Consider the following 22,337-nt stretch of genomic DNA (forward strand, 5'->3'; position numbering starts at 1 on the left):
TCGTTCTGACGTGATCCCTAATGGGATGTCCTCAGATCTTTGTTTAGCGGTAGCAAGAACTAAGATCTGATTTTAATGAGATTGCATTGATGGTATATCGTAGTGGTTTTGTTTGTGGCCAAGATTCTGGTAGAGGATCTGCCATAGGGAGGATGTCAATTGATATGATATTGGCCATAGAGTGGGTATGGTAGTTTCAGTAAATATGGCCCTGTAAAAGGATATGATGAATGTAAATGGATATGATGTTGGCCATAGAGTGGGTATGGTAGTTTCCGTAAATATGGCCCTGTAAAGGGATATGATAAATGTAAATGGATATGATGTTGGCCATAGAGTGGGTGTGGTAGTTTCCGTAAATATGGCCCTGTAAAGGGATATGATGAATGTAAATGGATATGATGTTGGCCATAGAGTGGGTATGGTAGTTTCCGTAAATATGGCCCTGTAAAGGGATATGATGAATGTAAATGGATATGATGTTGGCCATAGAGTGGGTATGGTGGTTTTCGTAAATATGGCCCTATAAAGGGATATGATGAATATAAATGGAAATGATATTGGCCACAGAGTGGGTATAGTAGTTTCCGTAAATATGGCCCTGTAAAGGGATATGATGAATGTAAATGGATATGATAATGGCCATAGAGTGGGATGGTAGTTTCCGTAAATATGGCCCTGTAAAAGGGATATGATGAATCTAAATGGATATGATATTGGCCATAGAGTGGGTATGGTAGTTTCAGTAAATATGGCCCTGTAAAGGGATATGATGAATGTAAATGGATATGATGTTGGCCACAGAGTGGGTATGGTAGTTTCCGTAAATATGGCCCTGTAAAGGGATATGATGAATGTAAATGGATATGATGTTGACCACAGAGTGGGATGGTAGTTTCCGTAATTATGGCCCTGTAAAGGGATATGATGAATGTAAATGGATATGATGTTGGCCATAGAGTGGGTATGGTAGTTTCCGTAAATATGGCCCTGTAAAGGGATATGATGAATGTAAATGGATATGATGTTGGCCATAGAGTGGGTATGGTAGTTTCCGTAAATATGGCCCTGTAAAGGGATATGATGAATATAAATGGATATGATATTGGCCACAGAGTGGGTATGGTAGTTTCCGTAAATATGGCCCTGTAAAGGGATATGATGAATGTAAATGGATATGATAATGGCCATAGAGTGGGTATGGTAGTTTCCGTAAATATGGCCCTGTAAAGGGATATGATGAATATAAATGGATATGATATTGGCCACAGAGTGGGTATGGTAGTTTCCGTAAATATGGCCCTGTAAAGGGATATGATGAATGTAAATGGATATGATGTTGGCCACAGAGTGGGTATGGTAGTTTCCGTAAATATGGCCCTGTAAAGGGATATGATAAATGTAAATGGATATGATGTTGGCCACAGAGTGGGTATGGTAGTTTCCATAATAGTGGCCATCTGACGTATGACAATGGCTAGTGTTGTATGGAACCATGCACTTGCCATGTTTGTAATCCATGAGAGCTGTTTCATTAATCATGCAATTGCAGCCATTCTAAAAAGCGTTGGCCCATCTCTGAAAATACTAGGTTGCCTGACTTGCCCGGGGTTTTAAGTATGTTCTCTGTCAGTATTATCCAGGTGAGCTCCAGAGCCTTTTGCCCTTTTGGAAAATGTGATTGTGTCGTTTCTGTTCAACTTGTAGTTCTGTGAACATTTCCAAACAATTATAATGCACTGGTTTCCTTTTTGTTTGATGAATATGTTTTTGTCATGATGGTAATTCACTGAAATGTGTATAATATGTCTTTTCCCCCAGTATCAGATATGTGATTTTGAACTGTGGTAGAAATTAGATAATGTTGTATTCGTATTGAAAATGTATTTAATTTGCCACAACACAGTTGTTATCAATCACACTTTGAAAAAACAATAATCTGACATATCCCAGTTAATTCACAATAATCTGTTACTCTTATCAAGTTACCGTAGGACCGTAGAACAGAATGATGGATTGTCGCTATTCAAAACTAATCAAAGGAATATGAATTAGTCTAATATTGGGATCTGATTTGTAAAGAAGTTACAGTTCTTCACAAGCTGCTTGGAAATTCTATAGATGGGAGTTATTAAAATAGATTAATATCTAGGTTTGAGCTGTATTGTACTTAATGCATTCATATGGAATACCAGATGTTTGGGCATTTCAAGGAATGGCTTCCTGCATGAGGAACGCGACTCTATAATTGAATATGCCCCCAATACTTCTTGCTTTAGAACCAAATTATAAACATGTGTCCATGACTACAGTTGGAAAGTGGAGAGGCTTTGTGAGCTCCCAAGATAGTCGGTCACCTATACACAACATACTGAAAAAAGTCAAAATACTATATAATAAAGTATATATAAATGAACAGTTTGGAATTGATCACAATACAGAAACGTGATGTCACTACTACCTGACATTTAGAAGCAAAACATGTTTCAATTTGAGCACAATAACTACAAATTCCATATTGACCATAGACTTATATCCATAAAAGGAAAACGTTCCTTTTGGAAAATATTCAGTATGGACTGTCGTCAACATTGTGAAGTCAGTTGACATTTCTCAGATGTATTTTGTTGAGATTTCTGGGAAAGACAACACATTTATTACTAAGTGCCTTGTACTAACGTGATTTGTTGTTATTTGTTGTTTTTCTCACGCCCTGCATGGATCCTACACCTTCCTTGTGTTTGACTAACGATGTTGGTAAGTTTGACTAATAAACAACTTCTCTGCAGACCACAGATGCAGCTCACTTGGCTTGGGGGTGGTGTACAGTTGTTGGGAGACACTCTTTTCAAGACTATTTTGCTTTTGCTTCAGTTCACCAGACCTTATTTTCCCCTTTAAATCATGAGAGACGTAATTTGTGTTCTCCTGCAGAAGAAGTTATGTTGCATTTTGGGTTGGTGGGAATGTTTCATTTCAGATGTGGGGGTCAGCATGTGTGGTTTTGTTACTCATTGTATCGTCAATGTTTCATGAATAAGACAATCGGATTCCGGAGCAGAATAATTTCCAAACATGCCATGCTTGTCATAAAAAGGACTATTTGGAGATCGGTTGGTCACAATGGCTGCTAAATATGATTAACACATGGATGGGAGCTCACCCGGACAGACTGTTACCTTGCATTCCTGTGAAGAAGCCAAGATATTGCTGATAATAGCTTCACTTGGCATGTAGTATTAGCCAGACCATGTGTAGACTACTATAGAGACAGGGACTGTAGGATTGCCTAGTAGTTAATGCATTGGCGCCAAAGGACTGGGTACCATTACAATGTGTCAAGCTCCCAGATAGGGCAGGAATATTGCAAACAGCCATGTAAAACCATACTCACTCACTTACTCACTTTAAATGGCAGGCAAATGATCCCTGAGACTGCATCCCCACTTCACTCATTTTTGCACAATTCTGTGTCAGATGAGTTCTGTGATGCTTATCTTCAGCTGATCAACCAGAAGAAACTACTCTCTCACTCAGTCACATTCACTGACATGCTCAGCACAATGCACAAGCACATCAGGTTGAAGGTTGGAGTTGGCAAAACCTTCGTTATTGTATGCTTACATAATGGAACTTCAATTCTAAGAATTGCAGTGAGATTGATAGTGATAATTATTGTTGTGTATAAGACATGCAGTTTCTGTACCGTTAAGTATGTATACATGTATAAATATACATATATATCAACATGTTCTCACTCAAAATGGCCTGTTTGCTCATGCCCAAATAGTGATGAACAGCATTCACAACTGATCCATGTTCAGTATTGTGTGTCCACATTGGTCACACCTGCATCTCTGCCTCACTGTGGAGTAGAAGCTGGACAGTCTGCCAGGCACTGTGGAGCGCCATACACAATTCACACATTATGCTCCATTACATTCGAATTATGAACACAATTTGAGGGTTCTGCTGGCCATGGAAGCAGGTTAAAGTTCTGCTGCACAACCTCTTTGAGGGTGTGTATTTTCATGTTGGTACATGAAGCCTGCACCACTATGTGATGCTGTAAGAAGGAGACAACCACAGGAGCTGGTGTTCCATCTCCCTCTCTGATGGCTGCTGTGTTCCCTGAACAAGGTTAAGGGAGCTCCTCTTGCAAACACTTCTAAAACCAGCTCCTCTTGCAAACACTTCTAAAACCAGCAAAGTGTTTCTCTCTACAGCAGAGGCTTCTTACAGCATGTCATCAACAGTATGCTGGTGTTGAAGACCAATATCAGACTGAGACTCATCTTGGAATATGTCCTCCAGTAGAGGAGATGATGATGACGTTGTCTACAGTGATGTAGTTGTGTGTGAGAATGACGTCCAACCAATATTGGTGAAGTGGCATGTCTGCAGGGAGGAAGTCTGACTCTGACTCATGACAGCTGAGGTGCCCGCCTGTTGTTGGGCCTGAGAGGTGCCCGCCTGTTGTTGGACCTGAGATTTGCAGGCCTGTTGTTGGGCCTGAGAGGTGCCCGCCTGTTGTTGGACCTGAGAAGTGCCCGCCTGTTGTTGGACCTGAGATTTGCAGGCCTGTTGTTGGACCTGAGAGGTGCCCGCCTGTTGTTGGACCTGAGAAGTGCCCTCCTGTTGTTGGACCTGAGAGGTGCCCGCCTGTTGTTGGGCCTGGGAGGTGCCCGCCTGTTGTTGGACCTGAGAAGTGCCCTCCTGTTGTTGGACCTGAAAGGTGCCCGCCTGTTGTTGGACCTGAGATTTGCAGGCCTGTTGTTGGACCTGAGAGGTGCCCTCCTGTTGTTGGTCCTGAGAGGTGCCCGCCTGTTGTTGGACCTGAGAGGTGCCCGCCTGTTGTTGGACCTGAGAGGTGCCCTCCTGTTGTTGGACCTGAGAGGTGCCCGCCTGTTGTTCCAGGCTGCAAGTCACAACATGATCTCGCTATAAAGGTCCCTGAACAAGTGAGATCCACATGCTGTTGCCATGCACCTCTCAGGTCCAACAACAGGAGGGCACCTCTCAGGTCCAACAACAGGCGGGCACATCTCAGGTCCAACAACAGGCGGGCACCTCTCAGGTCCAACAACAGGCGGGCACCTCTCAGGTCCAACAACAGGAGGGCACCTCTCAGGTCCAACAACAGGCGGGCACCTCTCGGGTCCAACAACAGGCGGACCTGACAGGTGCCCTCCTGTTGTTGGACCTGAGAGGTGCCCTCCTGTTGTTGGACCTGAGAGGTGCATGGCAACAGCATGTGGATCTCACTTGTTCAGGGACCTTTATAGCGAGATCATGTTGTGACTTGCAGCTCCGACCATAACCAGTGCTTTATGAACTTCCACAAGTCGTGTGTTGAGTCATGAACAGTACATATTTCATACCTCTTGGTACAGTTATGGTTTCGTTATCAGAATACATTGTGACTACATTTTGATAATTATTTCCACAAATACCTTTTGGTTTGAGCAGACTGATGAAATTTATGACATGGCTGATGATATGGCATATGAAGTAGACGTCAGATAATATTGATAATTCTATAAACTGTGATCTTGCATTTAATGGCAAATCACATTCATGGCAGAAACTTCCATGTTGCCGACTTCCGTGAATGTAGGGAAGTCACAGAATGTATTGCCTGTATGTTGGATCAGGGGATCGACCCGGATCACCACTGCCGTATCCAACTGTTGTCCTTGTCACAAGTACCCCCTAACAGAGAGACACTTGCAAACACATCAGTCACTTCCCTTGTGTACATAGCTTTGTACAGTGAATGTTCCCATGTGGACCTATGTTTAGATGCACTTACATAGGAACTGTTGCAGCTGCTGGACAGGGTCAATAGATTTGGGGGTCAAACCCCGCCAAGTATTATGAACTATTTTTAAGGCACAGTTTGAGAACAACAATGAGTTTTTGATCAAATTCATTCATTGTAAACACAGTGTGTCTTGAAGGGATGGTCCTGTATCTTTAAGAGTTCCTTTTCATGGGCGAAATGTTCTGACATGCAAGTATTGAGCTGAGCACCTTGCAAAGAGATTGGTTCTTGTCCTACAATTGAATAGCATGGGAGAATGTAAAAACTAAACCTACGTCTCTCATATTGAGTAAGTGCAATCATGTTGCAAATCTGGTCAATATCTTTAGGAGAATAATAATTGAAATGTCTACGAGATATTGCTTTTATGTTTGACAAGGTTTGATTTGTCTACAGTGATATCAGCACGGAGGTTAAGTCATATTGATTTCATCTCCATTATGGATTTTTGAAAAAGGAAAATTCAGAAATAGAAATCCTGTCTCTCATGCAATATCTTGTGAAAGAATTTCCATTTGGAATGAATTGAAATATGACATTACTTTATTTCCGGTTTTTTTGTGGAAGAAAGAAAATAGCTCAACTCATTACTTATTCATTATTTATGATGCTCACATCCTAAATGCCGAGGTTTTATTTTCACATGAGGAAAGTCTGGCCTTCCACTCAATGAGTTTGAAACCTTTTCTGGAAGAGAAATTAGTTTACTGCTATACTATATGAAGATGCTGGCATGAGACAATAAGTACATCACATATTACTACATTTGGATTGCTGACTTCAATATTTGTCAAATTAAAATTACATCACTGAAAGGGAGAAGTTCTATTTCACAGTCTGAAAGAAAGATAGATATTGTTCAAATATTGATAAATATTATTAACATCATGAAGTAATATCCAAATATCTTCACAGACCAAATGCAAAAACTAAAAAAATATATATTGAATTGAATTGTCAGAAGTTAACAGTTAAAACCATTGTTTTTGTTAGTATTTGATTTATTTCTGTGTATTTTGTTCACAATGGTTGCTTTTGACTTATCTTGCCCTAAAGTTGACCATAGAGGTGAGCCTCAGTACCTTTTGTGGTAAAGGGCTTTTGTTTTGGTTTCTTAGTACCAGAGTCTATGTTCTCTCAATATCTTCCAACAGTTTTGTCCCCCTATTGTGTTTGTAGGAAGATCAGCATTCAGCATATCTGTTTCAGTCAATCTCTTTGGAATGTTGGCCAGTGTTGCATGAATGGAGCAAACAGAATGACATTTAATAACTTCAAATGCAATTTGTTTTCTATATAACTGTTAACATTTGGCAAAAGAAAATAATTCTCCACAATCATTCAACATGATCTGGCATTAACTAATTTTTGTTTTCTTGAGCTATTAAATAATGTTGAAGATGTTCCAAGAGATAAGAAGTTTGTTTTATCATTAATATTTGTCTTTGAAAGAATATGTCAGAGATATAGAGAGAGAAACCATTGTAACAGAGTATATTTGTTGACAGTACATGTTCGTGATCCGGATAATCCTGAAGTCTTAATCGAGGGAGTTTTGTTCCGAGCTCGTTACTTGGGCTCGACACAGCTCGTTTCAGAAGGCCAGCCATCAAAAGCCATGAGGATGATGCAGGCCCAGGAAGCTGTGGGGAGAATCAAGGTGAGCTATGTTCATTCAATTTCTGTTTGTGGAGTTCATATTTATCTCTTCTCTTGAGTTTGGTTTCAGAAGAGAGGTACTGTTTGTTTGATGTTTGCACTACTGTTTTAGAATTGAAAATTAAACCTGTTGGACTTTTTACACACATTTGCAGAACCATATCCAATGGGGTACTAACTTTTCTTAATTCCAGATTCCTGGCTCAGCCAATGACACTTTTATTATTGGGCTGTTATGCCCCGATCATATGCTTGCTGCTCTGTGATGGGTGTTCATCATCTTCCCGAGGCAAGGGCGTGCGTTAACTGACTGTAAAAGTCCAGTTTCCAACCTTGCTGATCTGGGCTGGAATTTCAAGTGGCTATTATGTCCCTTTTTTGTCCCTCCTATTGACCTCTCAGATTCTACCCCTCATATCACTTGCATTTGCTTCAAACAAAATGACATTGCCTAGTCAAGATGATCTGATTGATAATCAAAATCTATATTGTGATAAAACAGATTTTACTTCGCGAAGGGCATCAAAAACATGAATAGATTTGGAAAATATCTGTTGACGAAGTGTTGGCAGTACACATGCTTTGCAAATCCTGCAATCGACCAAAATCTGATCGTCAGTTTATGAACCGGATGTTGATTTCGTTAAGCGATTTTAATTGGACTATGCATAGACTCATTAGTCCAGCCAAAGTATGACTCCATAATTCCCGCCTAGTTTGGAAAGGGTGGAAACTGGACTTTAATAGTCAGTTAACTCTCTTGCATCGGGAATATGGGTTTTACAAAACCTAAAAATATCTTGAACATCTTGGATGTGTTTGAACATAACAGTTGCAGATGCTATTGTTGTGATCAAAGCGTTCGCATCCTCTGTTTCGTCTTGGTATCACAATCACGATGTACATCTATTAAGATGTAATGAATGTTTTCACTAAACTGTTTATATTAAAACAGTTATTAACTGTGTATTTCTACATTATGATGTCCACTGATGTCACTTCAAGTATGAATAGATGTATAAATATACCTTTTACATCAATGGATCTTTTGAACTCATTGAGGACGTTTGTCTTGAGAACCCTGCAGAGACAGCAATAAACTAGTGTTTGAGCTCACCTGGCAAGGACCTTCCATTAAGCATCAGTAAACTAGTGGTAAGATTACCTGTGTGCGAAATACGCTCCAGTCGGAAAGCGCACGTTAAATCTCCAAACGTAAGTAAGTAAGTAATTACCTTGGCATGAACCGTTAAGGAAATGCCAATTATCTAGTGTTTAGCTCACCTGGACTGGAACCCTCCATTAAACACCAATAAGCTAGTGTTTAGCTCACCTGGTCTGGGACCCTGCAGGAAACATGAATGAACTTGTGGCAGTTCATCTGGTCTGGAACCCTCCTGAAGACACCAATAAGCTAGTGTTTAGCTCACCTGGCCTGACACCAGCTTAAAGTGTATTTCTAATTTTATGGTTAAAAATACTACTGATTCACCTTCAATTCAGTGCAGGTTTGTAAATTATCTAGAGCAGTAGATGTTTATTATAAGTCACATGCTTAACACTAAAATAATTTTTTTAAATGGGTAATGGCCTGTCTTTGTGTGCCATCATACTCACACCATTGACCATGGGTTTGGTGACTTCAAACTCATGTGACTTGCTCTGATATGCTGTCTCATAGTGTTGACTCTGCATGAAAACCCTAATGGCTCTCCCTATCACCAACCGTATCAGCATAACCATTCTTTTTAGTTCCACCATGGATAGACAGTTTCTTCCCAGAAAGACATCTTGACATTTGAGCATAAGGGGTCATTAAAACAGCCAAAGCATCAACCTACTGTAGGTAATTGATGTAATAGCCCTTTCATCAATCAATTTGCCTTGATAAGTTTCCTAAAAGAACACAAAGGTCTTCATCAATTATCGAAGTTCATCAAGCAATAAATCACTTTCCCTGTGCAAGCTGAGGAATGTCATGGATGCTCATGTTGGGGGGCTGCTGTCTGGTGTACGATCCATCACTCCTAACAACAGCTCCATGGCACTGACCAGGCCTTGACAGCTCCTCTAATAACACACAATAGAATCGACTGAAGTTAAGTTCAATGCCAGGGTCCTGTGGGTTGTCCATAATACTACTGAGTTAAAGGATTGTGGCCAAGGTCTGTTTGTCACCTTACAGCTTTACAGTTCATGAGTGCACAGCTTATGAGCTCATTCTGGCCTGTGCATGTTTGGATATATGTTACATGGTTGGAAAACAAAATGACTTTATGTAGAAGGTTAGGGGCGAGTTAGTTTTGGGTATGAGATGTGAAACTGCAGATTGCTGCAAGTACAGGCTATGTATTGTAGCTGTAGTCTTTGGTTATCAAAGATAGTTGACTGTTGTATTAAAATAATCAATTGAGTCCCTGGACTGGAGTTAATTAAATAAAACGGGAGGCAATTGGAGGGGATAAATAGGGCAATGAGTAATGTGAGGAAGTTTGATTGGGGTTAGGAACAAGAGTGCAGTGAACAGAGGTATATGTGGGTGAGAGATGCTTGATGTGGGTGAGAGATGCTTGATGTGGGTGAGAGATGCTTGATGTGGGTGAGAGATGCTTGATATGGGTGAGAGGTGTTGATGTGGGTGAGAGGTGTTGATGTTGGTGAGAGATGCTTGATGTGGGTGAGAGATGCTTGATGTGGGTGAGAAGTGTTGATGTGGGTGAGAAGTGTTGATGTGGGTGAGAGATGTTGATGTGGGTGACAGGTGTTGATGTTGGTGAGAGGTGTTGATGTGGGTGAGAGATGTTGATGTGGGTGACAGGTGTTGATGTTGGTGAGAGGTGTTGATGTGGGTGAGAGGTGTTGATGAGGGTGAGAGGTGTTGATGTGGGTGAGAGGTGTTGATGTGGGTGAGAGGTGTTGATGTGGGTGAGAGATGTTGATGAGGGTGAGAAGTGTTGATGAGGGTGAGAAGTATTGATGAGGGTGAGAGATGTTGATGTGGGTGAGAGGTGTTGATGAGGGTGAGAGATGTTGATGGGGGTGAGAGATGTTGATGTGGATGAGAGATGTTGATGTGGGTGAGAGATGCTTGATGTGGGTGAGAGATGTTGATGAGGGTGAGAGATGTTGATGTGGGTGAGAGATGCTTGATGTGGGTGAGAGATGCTTGATGTGGGTGAGAGATGCTTGATGTTGGTGAGAGATGCTTGACGGTGGGTGAACGGTGTTGATGTGGGTGAGAAGTGTTGATGTGGGTGATAGGTGTTGATGAGGGTGAGAGGTGTTGATGTGGGTGAACGGTGGTGATGTGGGTGAGAGATGTTGATGAGGGTGAGAGATGTTGATGTGGGTGAGAGGTGTTGATGAGGGTGAGAGGTGTTGATGAGGGTGAGAGGTGTTGATGAGGGTGAGAGATGCTTGATGTGGGTGAGAGGTGTTGATGAGGGTGAGAGGTGTTGATGTGGGTGAGAAGTGTTGATGTGGGTGAGAGATGCTTGATGTGGGTGAGAGATGCTTGATGTGGGTGAGAGATGTTGATGTGGGTGAGAAATGCTTGATGTGGTCGAGAGATGTTAATGTGGGTGAGAGATGCTTGATGTGGGTGAGAGGTGTTGATGTGGGTGAGAAGTGTTGATGTGGGTGAGAAGTGTTGATGAGGGTGAGAGATGCTTGATGTGAGTGAGAGGTGTTGATGTGGGTGAGAGGTGTTGATGTGGGTGAACGGTGTTGATGTGGGTGAGAGATGTTGATGAGGGTGAACGGTGTTGATGAGGGTGAGAGGTGTTGATGAGGGTGAGAGGTGTTGATGAGGGTGAGAGAAGCTTGATGTGGGTGAGAGATGCTTGATGTGGGTGAGAGATGCTTGATGTGGGTGAGAAGTGTTGATGTGGTTGAGAGATGCTTGATGTGAGTGAGAGATGTTGATGTGGGTGAGAAATGCTTGATGTGGTCGAGAGATGTTGATGTGGGTGAGAGATGCTTGATGTGGGTGAGAGATGCTTGATGTGGGTGAGAGATGCTTGGTGGGGGTGAGAGATGCTTGATGTGGGTGAGAGATGTTGATGTTGGTGAGAGATGCTTGATGTGGGTGAGAGATATTGATGTTGGTGAGAGATGTTGATGTGGGTGAGAGATGTTGATGTGGGTGAGAGGTGTTGATGAGGGTGAGAGGTGTTGATGAGGGTGAGAGATGTTGATGAGGGTGAGAGGTGTTGATGAGGGTGAGAAATGCTTTATGTGGGTGAAAGGTGTTGATGTGGGTGAGAAGTGTTGATATGGGTGAGAGAAGCTTGATGTGGGTGAGAGATGCTTGATGTGGGTGAGAGATGCTTGATGTGGGTGAGAGATGTTGATGTGGTTGAGAGATGCTTGATGTGGGTGAGAAGTGTTGATGTGGGTGAGAGGTGTTGATGAGGGTGAGAGGTGTTGATGTGGGTGAGAAGTGTTGATGTGGGTGAGAGATGCTTGATGTGGGTGAGAGATGCTTGATGTGGTTGAGAGATGTTGATGTGGGTGAGAAATGCTTGATGTGGTCGAGAGATGTTAATGTGGGTGAGAGATGCTTGATGTGGGTGAGAGGTGTTGATGTGGGTGAGAAGTGTTGATGTGGGTGAGAAGTGTTGATGAGGGTGAGAGATGCTTGATGTGAGTGAGAGGTGTTGATGTGGGTGAGAGGTGTTGATGTGGGTGAACGGTGTTGATGTGGGTGAGAGATGTTGATGAGGGTGAACGGTGTTGATGAGGGTGAGAGGTGTTGATGAGGGTGAGAGATGCTTGATGTGGTGAAAGGTGTTGATGTGGGTGAGAAGTGTTGATATGGGTGAGAGAAGCTTGATGAGGGTGAGAGATGCTTGATGTGGGTGAGAGATGCTTGATGTGGGTGAGAGATGCTTGATGTGGGTGAGAGATGTTGATGTGGTTGAGAGATGCTTGATGTTTGTGAGAAGTGTTGATGTGGGTGGGAGGTGTTGATGAGGGTGAGTGGTGTTGATGTGGGTGAGAAGTGTTGATGTGGGTGAGAGATGCTTGATGTGGGTGAACTGTGTTGATATGGGTGAGAGGTGTTGATGAGGATGAGAGGTGTTGATGTAGGTGAGAGATGCTTGATGTGGGTGAGAGATGCTTGATGTGGGTGAGAGATGCTTGATGTGGGTGAGAAGTGTTGATTTGGGTGAGAAGTGTTGATGTGGTTGAGAGATGCTTGATGTGAGTGAGAGATGTTGATGTGGGTGAGAAATGCTTGATGTGGTCGAGAGATGTTGATGTGGGTGAGAGATGCTTGATGTGGGTGAGAGATGCTTAATGTGGGTGAGAGATGCTTGGTGGGGGTGAGAGATGCTTGATGTGGGTGAGAGATGTTGATGTTGGTGAGAGATGCTTGATGTGGGTGAGAGATATTGATGTTGGTGAGAGATGTTGATGTGGGTGAGAGATGCTTGAGGTAAGGAACTCGAGACACTTTGATGGGGTAAGAAACAAGAGAGAGGTGACAGTGATTAACTTGGAGAAAGTTGTGATGAAAGGGAGAGAGTAAGGTGAGGGATGAGAACAAGTAGGAGAAGTTTGATGGGGCTAAAGAAGCAATATTAGATTGAGAAGAGGTTTTCTGGAATAATCAAGCAGAAGTGGATGGAAAAATGTTTAAGGGAGTAAGAAAATAAGATTGAGCCAGAAATGGGAAGATCATTAAACTGAAAAATGTTCAATTTGTATTTCAAAATGAAATTTCAAGCTCAAGCTTTTTTACAGATGACACCCTTCACTGATCTGTTTCCACCCACTGTGAAAGAAAACTTATAGGTATTTGAGTCTGGTTGAAAGAAGCCCACTTTCCATGATGTGAAGGGTGACTGTGTGTATAAGATAGCCATAATACTGTGAGTTTAAAGTGCAAGGACTACAATGCACAGGAACAACATTGTTGAACGTTCTTCACCAAGGAGAAGGATTCTGAATTTGTACAGGTATTGATGTCTTGGATAAACACCAGAAAGGTCAATTTCCCTTTAAATTTCGTTATTTCCAGACTATTTTGGTCCTAACCCTCACTTGCAGTAGCTTTTAGACGCAATCTTTGAAGAAGTAGAGAGGGTTGGCAGCAATTTGATTTGTGTGGAGTGACAGGGGGGCCCAGTCTCCTCTAACTTCTCTGGACGTTGAGACGCTGTTAAAGATTCACTTTTCAGTATATTTATGTGACCAATATCAAGTATTATTTGGATTAGATATCTCTTAAAGTTCAATTGAATTATACATATTCCCTGTGCAAGAAGAACAAAGCTGGACATTGGCTCTTTTGTACATGTTATCGGTAGGGACCATATGAAACTAAAATAACTAGGCCCCTTTGAAAATGTGTTGCTTGTGTTATTACTATGGTAAGTCTGTGTGTTCTTACCTTGAGGGAGTACAAGGATCCAAGAATTGCCCTGATTGCAATCCTTGTTTTGCAGTTAACGGTTGAAAACTGCGTTTTACTCCCACATTAAGCTGACATACCATGATACAATTGAAATACAGTTGGACCCAACTCAATCACTAAAGGTTTATGTGAAAGAAGGGGAAGTGTAACAGTCTTAGTGCTGAAGTCCCTTTGGGAATGGCATTTTCTAGTGTGGATGTAATTAATGAGAAATGACGATATGAAACTAAATTTGGACTATTTGAATAGTCTTAAGGTAAACTTTGTTTGGATTTAAAAAAAAGACTGAAATAACAAGAGGGTTGTATGTATTGATTAGGGCTTAGAAATTTAGTATCATTATGATGTAACTGGATGATAAAATGAATGAGTTTGAGTCTAGCTGTGGGAAGTCCCGAGGAGTAATGGTCGAAGAGTGGACCATGTAGAGAGTGACGTCTCTATTAGAAGCTCAAGATGAAGCTGCCGTACAGAGTTGATGACATATGACTACGGAGTGCCGAGACAGATGCTTGTGGAATGTTACAGATCACAGCTGCTACTGTCAGCAGACAGCAGTGCTCCCTGGAGATTGCCAGATTCAGAAACACTTTCAGAGGAGACGTTGCTTGATTGGATTAGATTAAATCCACACTTCACTGATGGATCATAAATGTTTAGAAATAAATAAACAGTGTGAAACTTGGCTGAGTGGAAAGTTATATGTTCAATGTAAAGTTGATACAGAAAAGATTATAGAATATCAAAGATCAGTGCAATGCATTATGTGTGGTACATGTATTATCTGTTTTACAACTGTTGGTATTGATGGTATTGATAGAAAATGTCTGTTTAATAGTATGCAAGCCATGTAAAGTTTTCATGTGTAGATTACGCCGTTCCTTGGAGATGAAAGGCAGCTGAATGAATCAGTTTCATTTCTCATTGAGGGGTTTTTGCATGACCTGGACACAGTTGCATTACATCCTGAGTTTAACTCACACTGTTGATAAACGGTTTGCTTGCTCCAGGTCCAAACGCCTGAATAATAGAGGCAAACAGAAAAAACCCAGATATGGGCCAAAGGTGTAAATCTGTACTCAAGTGTTGAAATTCTTGTTTTGTTAACCAATATATATGGGATCTCTGCACCCCAGTACTCAGTGTTAGTCATACCAACTCTGTGTTGGCCTTGAACCTGGTGCAACTCCACTGTAGGTAGCTGAAATACTGCTCCCAAACCCCATTAATTCATGGGTCATTGTGTTGAGCTAGGGTATTGAGTGTGCACCATGTTTTATACTCATATGCCACATTTCATAGAATATCTTTGTGTGGTGAAAGAGGATGATGGATTACTCTGGTAATACTTTATCTGTGAATGAATGATATGTTTTAATTTTCAGTCATTCAGATCCCATACGCCTATGTAATATTTTCATCTATTCCCCTTCCTATTTATCTCGCTCTCTCTTAGGCCTCGGTAAGTCCACTCTGTTGTCCTTGACCTGGTGTTTTAACTACTGTTGTTTTTAACCTGTGTTGTCCTTGACCTTCATGTTGTCCTTGACCTGGTGTTTTGACTACTGTTGTTTTTAACCTCTGTGTTGTCCTTGACCTTCATGTTGTCTTTGACTTCAGCTCTGACAACAGCTTCAGCTGTTTCTCATTTCTTGTGTGTTTGGCATTAAAATCTGTGTTCAGTTTTCTGCCGTCTTAACTCACAGTATGTATTGTCTGTTGCAAGCTTTTTGTATATAATTTCATTGTTCTTGTTTTGAGCACTATAACCTCATACAATTAATTGAATGGTACATGTTTAATAGATGGCAGTGACCTTTATTATAGCAAAATGGTTATGACTGATAAGCCTTTGCAGATATTTCACATGAATAATTTTAAAAAAAAGCTTGAAATAGGAAACTGACTGAAGAATTCCAGACAGTAAACAATTTCATTCTATTGTGTTTATAAATCAACAATATCACACACTTAATCGATCATGGACTCCAGTTAGACAAAGAAATAATTTCACATATTTGTGTAGGAGTGAAAACACAGTTTCCTTTTGGTGGAAATATTGCCAGCCTTGAGTTGAAACTATCCCTGTTGTCCCTGTAGACTTGAAGAATGATTTGACCCTTCCTGAAGGGAAGGCTACCCACATTCAACTTGTTAAAGCAATAAGTGAGTGGAGCAGGACTGTGTGTAGGTCACAGCTTAGCTGTACACAGTGGTTTCCTTGAGAAAAGGGTGGAAACATATTAGCTGCTGTTTGGCAGAGTATTTGAATATTCTTGACTTACATGATACTGATCATTTATACACTACAGTCATAGAAGTTTAATTAGGAATTAAATATTCAAGCTTTTTATTGACAATAAAGCAGAAAGTATTTAAAGCATATGATCTCATTTGCCTTTTTCTCTGTTGTTTCTCTTGATAGTTATTGATGATATTTTAACAACATATTTTGTCTTCTCAAACTCAAGTCATGCAAGTTGCTCTAAGAACAACATATTTTGTCTTCTCAAACACAAGTCATGTACGTTGCTCTAAGAACAACATATTTTGTCTTCTCAAACTCGAGTCATTCACGTTGCTCAAAGAACAACATATTTTGTCTTCTCAAACTCAAGTCATGTACGTTGCTCTAAGAACAACATATTTTTGTCTTCTCAAACTCAAGTCATTCATGTTGCTCAAAGAACAACTTATTTTGTCTTCTCAAATACAAGTCATGCACGTTGCTCAAAGAACAACATATTTTGTCTTCTCAAACTCAAGTCATTGACGTTGTTGCTCTGAGAGCAACTTATTTTGCTGTGGTTGTGGAAGGTAGGGCTGACCTCCTTTACTTCCTCCCAAGCTTCCCTAATGTAGGCTTTGTGAAAGTGTTTGAATTGATTTATTGAAACTCTTCACCATAAACTTGAGTTATTTTACACATATGACACATGGTATTTTATCATTTTGCTGAAAATTGCAATTGTTAATTCATTTATCTTGCATTCATACTTCAAATCAAATAAATGTCATTCTATGAACAAAACAATCCTTTCTTACATAAATGATATCATATCAACTGTTCATAACGAAACAATTCAAAGAAAAAGATGAAATGAAAAATTATTATTGACATGAAAATGATAATTTAATTCTCATTTGATTAATCTTCAAATAAAATCACATCAGTGCCATCAATCTACTTTACACAATGGCACACATAACAGAACATGTTCTCATTCAATGAGCCTTTGTTTATTTTCCCACCTTTGTCAGAATGCAAACAATATACTCGGTACTATACAAGGCAAGCATGCCAAAATTAGCAGTTAAATATTAACAGTTTCCTTTTTCAAAAGCTTTGTTTCCACTTCCAATTATTCCATGAATATCCCCTGACAATCTTCTTCATGAAAAGCTGTTTGTACAGCAGTTCCAATCAGAACCTCCACACAAAACCAATATGTTTCTTGGAAACGGTATTTGCTGTTTGAAAAAGTGTCTCCTCGCCATTGCTTGTTTGTCACATGGATGGACAGTAATGTCTCTGTCACATGCTAATTACCTCCCCTGTGACTACCTGATATATGAAATAACGTACACTTAGTTATGAAATAAACTGAAAACCTGTCAGTCAAATTAAATCTTTAAAATTATCCTTTTCCCAATAGAAAAATATAATTAGCACTAAGCAGAGCGTGATCGATGTATTAGGCAAGCTATTTCTGTCTGACAATTAGAGGTTTGAAGGTAACCACAGAAGTCCTACAGTATATCCCTTGCTTGAGATCAAGAGATGGAAAAACTCCAACCTTTTTCATGCTCCCTGAAACAATCAATTTCCCCTTCTCCCAAACCAGGAAAGGAATCCCAAGATAATTACAGTCTGTTGATTCAACACACATATATCTAAATTTGGTTGCAATCAGTGCACGGTGGACAACCAAGCCATTATATGATAGTGATAATGTGGAGCCCCTGTTAGACATGACGGATCTAATTGTTTACTGTAGTTGCTCAGGACCCCTCAATGGCACTCACAGACTTGGCTCCAGACATCAGTCCATGTGCCCCATCTTGACGCGCAGACTTACGTCTGGACAGGAATGACTTTTATTAACTTTATTCGAACCTAAGTGCTCCTTGATTTTGTAGCTTGGACTAGATTTGGGGGAAAAAGGAACAGTGCGGCAGTGAACATCGTCATCCATTGTAGTCTCCATTTTCCATTCCATCGGTCATTTCAAATCAGGATACTGTCATTCCTAAACACGATGTTATGGAAGTTATGGCTTTTCTATTTGATTGTACGTCATGTATGGCCTTATTATTTCTGTTGTAGACAATTTGGGTGTATGTTGATCAGATTGGTTGAGTTTATGTCCATTGTGTGGTCACCTCTCATGTCCAATTGCCTTTGAGAATTGATGGGTAGTTCTATCAGTCCCAGTATTACATACTATCAATATGTTCTTCCTGTATCATTAATATAATTGTACTTTTTTTTCATTCATTTAATTAGCTCCCATCCACCCTTGTAAGTATCAAGATGAAGTTAAAGAAATATTTTGAGAAATCATAAAAGCTTTACGAAAATAACCAGATGTATTTTTAACTAGGGCTGTATTATGTATGATTATTAATGGAAATATTCTTTCATTTTGTATAAAACAAGCACTAAAACACAACCCAGTTTCACTGTCAATATATTATTGATTTAATTTTTAGTCAATCCTTTGCAACGACGACATGTATTTGAGTGTTTCTTAGACATGTCTTGCCTTGACACTGTCTGTCAACCTTCAATTACCACAAACTAGTGTTTCCGTAGTTCTAATTTAAGCATGAAAATGTGTGCACGAGGGTGATTTAACAAACTAATGATGAATGCTGTCAAGTGCCAGGCATGGCCAGTAGCAGGGCTGGGGAAGCTGACCCGTGACAGAGGAGCAGTTGGAGTAGAAATGAGGGACCAGTTGAGTAGGCACAATGGATGAAACATGGCTTGATGGGGGAATGATTGGCCTGGATTTGTGGTTAGAATTATATTTCACTTTGCTGTGACTATTTGTGATTTCTTGCAACGATGCTGTCAACTCCCCAAACAAACATGGCTCTACAAATGTGACATTTAATGTTTCATTATTGGAATCAGATTTTCAGCTATCATTTTCCTGAACTTTTCCAACAGCATTTTTAGATAAAATGGATCACAGCCTCATATGCTTCAATTTTTGGAAAAAATCATGAACAAAAGAAAAATAAGATGAAATTGGTTACTTTGTGCTGCGGCCTCTTTTATAGTGCTAGTTTAACATAAGGATCAGGGATTACACTGTAAAGCTCGTGTAGGTTCTGCAAAAAGTGTAAAGGTTGGACAAAAATGAAAAGAATAAGAGATCTGTTTGTGAAGGCATTCTGTTTATGTTTAGTTGCGTTATTTCTTGTCTAGTAACTAAATACCACAATCAATTTGAAAGTCAGCTATTAGGTAACTGTACAGTGTATTCCGAATCTAGGCATCAGATTGGCTGTAGGAAAGTTAATGAGACTGCCATTTTCTTTGACTGGCTGTACTTCATCTTAAGTAAATTTCAAAACTTTTATCAACCCAAACTTGCCTCATAACATTCACACAAAAATCTTTGTAAGGATATTCCATCCCCGGTGAACAAAATGGTGTTGAGAAATGACATACTGCCAAGGCTCTGTTAAACACCTTCATCACAAGCCACTCAGGGGGAAAATGGATCGGTCAAAGTGGACATCATTTCCGTAAAATAAGATTGGAAGCCAATGAAATACTGCCCATTAAAGGTATCTCGGTAGAGAAATTACTGTAGATAATCAGCTATGCAAAGCCACACTAGCAGTGATTGTTAATCTACCCAAGCAGATGTGTTACAAACAGACGCCAAAATTTGCTCAGTAATTTATATCCCCAGGAAGTATAATAGTTGTCTAATTGTTTCTTGGGCTTGGTTACTAATGTCTGGAATACAGACCTTACTGATTCTCAGCACGCATTGACCAGTAGTTCATCCTGCTGCTGTGTCTTCACTTGTTACTGGGAGCTTGCTTTGCTTTGATTGGAAGAGCTGTGTCAGAAGGAATTAAGTCCGGATTGTTTGTTAGTATTTGGGCACACTTAGGGAAGCTAACACCTCTTGACCTATGTGTAACTTTGGAAACTAGATTGATGTTGGGTGGCTGGTGAAGATGCTTGGTACTTGGTGGTCTGAAGTGTAGTGGTGTACAAATTAATATACACAAGGGCATGTAATTGGTGAATGTTTTCTGAGTCTGATTGAAATGCTCCCTTCTTAGTCTGCTTATGTTTGTTACTGATGTTTCAAGTTGCAGCTTCAACATTGTCATCTTTGATCTGGGGTTTCTGCTATGTCATAATTGTATTTATTGAGCTTTTTGGGTCTGTGAAGAAATCGAATAGTTACATTTACAGTCCAAATGCCTTGTATAAATATAGCTTTAAGCTTTAAGATCTGACAAGAAACATTTTAACTAATCGTTTTCAATGCCTAACCCAGTCAAAACACAGAGGTAGCAGTAACAAGCATTGTTCATCCTCCAATGTCTTCCTGTGACTCCTCCAACCCTTGGCGGATTCATGTTTAGAAAACATCCCCAGCAGCTCTTGCTTGTTGTAAGAAGTGACTATGTGGATTGGGTGGTCAGGCTCATAGACTTGGTTCATTACATGTAGCCTGATCATGTCCAGACTCAATTATTTACAGGCTTCTGTTGTAGAGCTGAAATATTGCTGAGTGTGGCAGAACCAACAAACACTGTATGGCCTCTATAGGTGACCAGTGAGAGGGGCCATGGGGGGTGTCCTCTCGCCCCATGCTAGATTAATGGCTCAGAACTTGATTCAAATCAAGTTGTCATTTGGGTGTGCATACACTGGTGGAATGTTTAACTGTTGATGTGTGGATGTATGCTAAATTTGTGGCAGGTCAGGCTTTGATATCCTTCATTTCTTGCCTTATATTGAACATGTGAGAGTTTGGTAGTTAACTCTTGCCTCATATTGAACATGTGAGAGTTTGGTAGTTAACTCTTGCCTCATATTGAACATGTGAGAGTTTGGTAGTTAACTCTTGCCTCATATTGAACATGTGAGAGTTTGGTAGTTAACTCTTGCCTCATATTGCACATGTGAGAGTTTGGTAGTTAACTCTTGCCTCTCATTGAACATGTGAGAGTTTGGTAGTTAACTCTTGCCTCATATTGAACATGTGAGAGTTTGGTAGTTACCTCTTGCCGCATATTGAACATGTGAGAGTTTGGTAGTTAACTCTTGCCTCATATTGAACATGTGAGAGTTTGGTAGTTAACTCTTGCCTCTCAATGAACATGTGAGAGTTTGGTAGTTAACTCTTGCCTCATATTGCACTTGTGAGAGTTTGGTAGTTAACTCTTGCCTCTCATTGAACATGTGAGAGTTTGGTAGTTAACTCTTGCCTCATATTGAACATGTGAGAGTTTGGTAGTTACCTCTTGCCTCATATTGAACATGTGAGAGTTTGGTAGTTAACTCTTGCCTCATATTGAACATGTGAGAGTTTGGTAGTTAACTCTTGCCTCTCAATGAACATGTGAGAGTTTGGTAGTTAACTCTTGCCTCATATTGCACATGTGAGAGTTTGGTAGTTACCTCTTGCCGCATATTGAACATGTGAGAGTTTGGTAGTTAACTCTTGCCTTTCATTGAACATGTGAGAGTTTAGTAGTTAACTCTTGACTCATATTGAACATGTGAGAGTTTGGGTAGTTACCTCTTGCCTCATATTGAACATGTGAGAGTTTAGTAGTTACCTCTTGCCTCATATTGAACATGTGAGAGTTTGGTAGTTAACTCTTGCCTCATATTGAACATGTGAGAGTTTGGTAGTTACCTCTTGACTCATATTGCACATGTGAGAGTTTGGGTAGTTAACTCTTGCCTCATATTGAACATGTGAGAGTTTGGTAGTTAACTCTTTACTCATATTGCACATGTGAGAGTTTGGTAGTTAACTCTTTACTCATATTGCACATGTGAGAGTTTGGTAGTTAACTCTTGCCTCTCATTGAACATGCTAGCATTTGGGTAGTTACCTCTTGCCTCACATAAAATGTGTAAAACAGGGGTACTGGTGCTATTGGTCCTATATAATCATCTTGGTCAGGAAACAACAGATTCTTTATATTACCTCATTGAGAATGATTGTGTATTTGCAAGCATGCTTGATTGTAAAGAGGGTTCTTTCATTTTCTTTCTATAAAATGAACACACATATACTTAAAATCATTGGTTACGGTACATGTTTGTTTGTTCACATAATATGAGTGTGAATAATGATGCATCACTGCAGTCATGTTTGCACACAGATCTACCCTTGGCAGGACATTTTTAAAAGATGGAATGTTTGTCTTTGGCGTACT

General features: G+C 40.2%; 1 protein-coding gene across 9 annotated transcripts in view; it reads left to right on the forward strand.

Moving 5' to 3' along the window:
• The window catches only part of LOC139477182 (uncharacterized), a 164,222-nt gene that overhangs the window by 51,763 nt on the left and 90,122 nt on the right, over window positions 1-22,337 (forward strand). For 7 of the 9 annotated variants that reach the window (XM_071259743.1, XM_071259755.1, XM_071259789.1 and 4 more), the window contains one exon: window positions 7,333-7,484. In XM_071259743.1, coding sequence (XP_071115844.1) covers window positions 7,333-7,484 — 152 coding nt within the window. The remainder of the gene's footprint in view (window positions 1-7,332; window positions 7,485-22,337) is intronic. The other 2 variants (XM_071259760.1, XM_071259768.1) reach the window with 1 other exon arrangement.

Source organism: Haliotis cracherodii, unplaced genomic scaffold (assembly GCF_022045235.1).
Source record: "Haliotis cracherodii isolate W230 unplaced genomic scaffold, xgHalCrac1.p SCAF_1, whole genome shotgun sequence".
NCBI lineage: Eukaryota > Metazoa > Mollusca > Gastropoda > Lepetellida > Haliotidae > Haliotis > Haliotis cracherodii.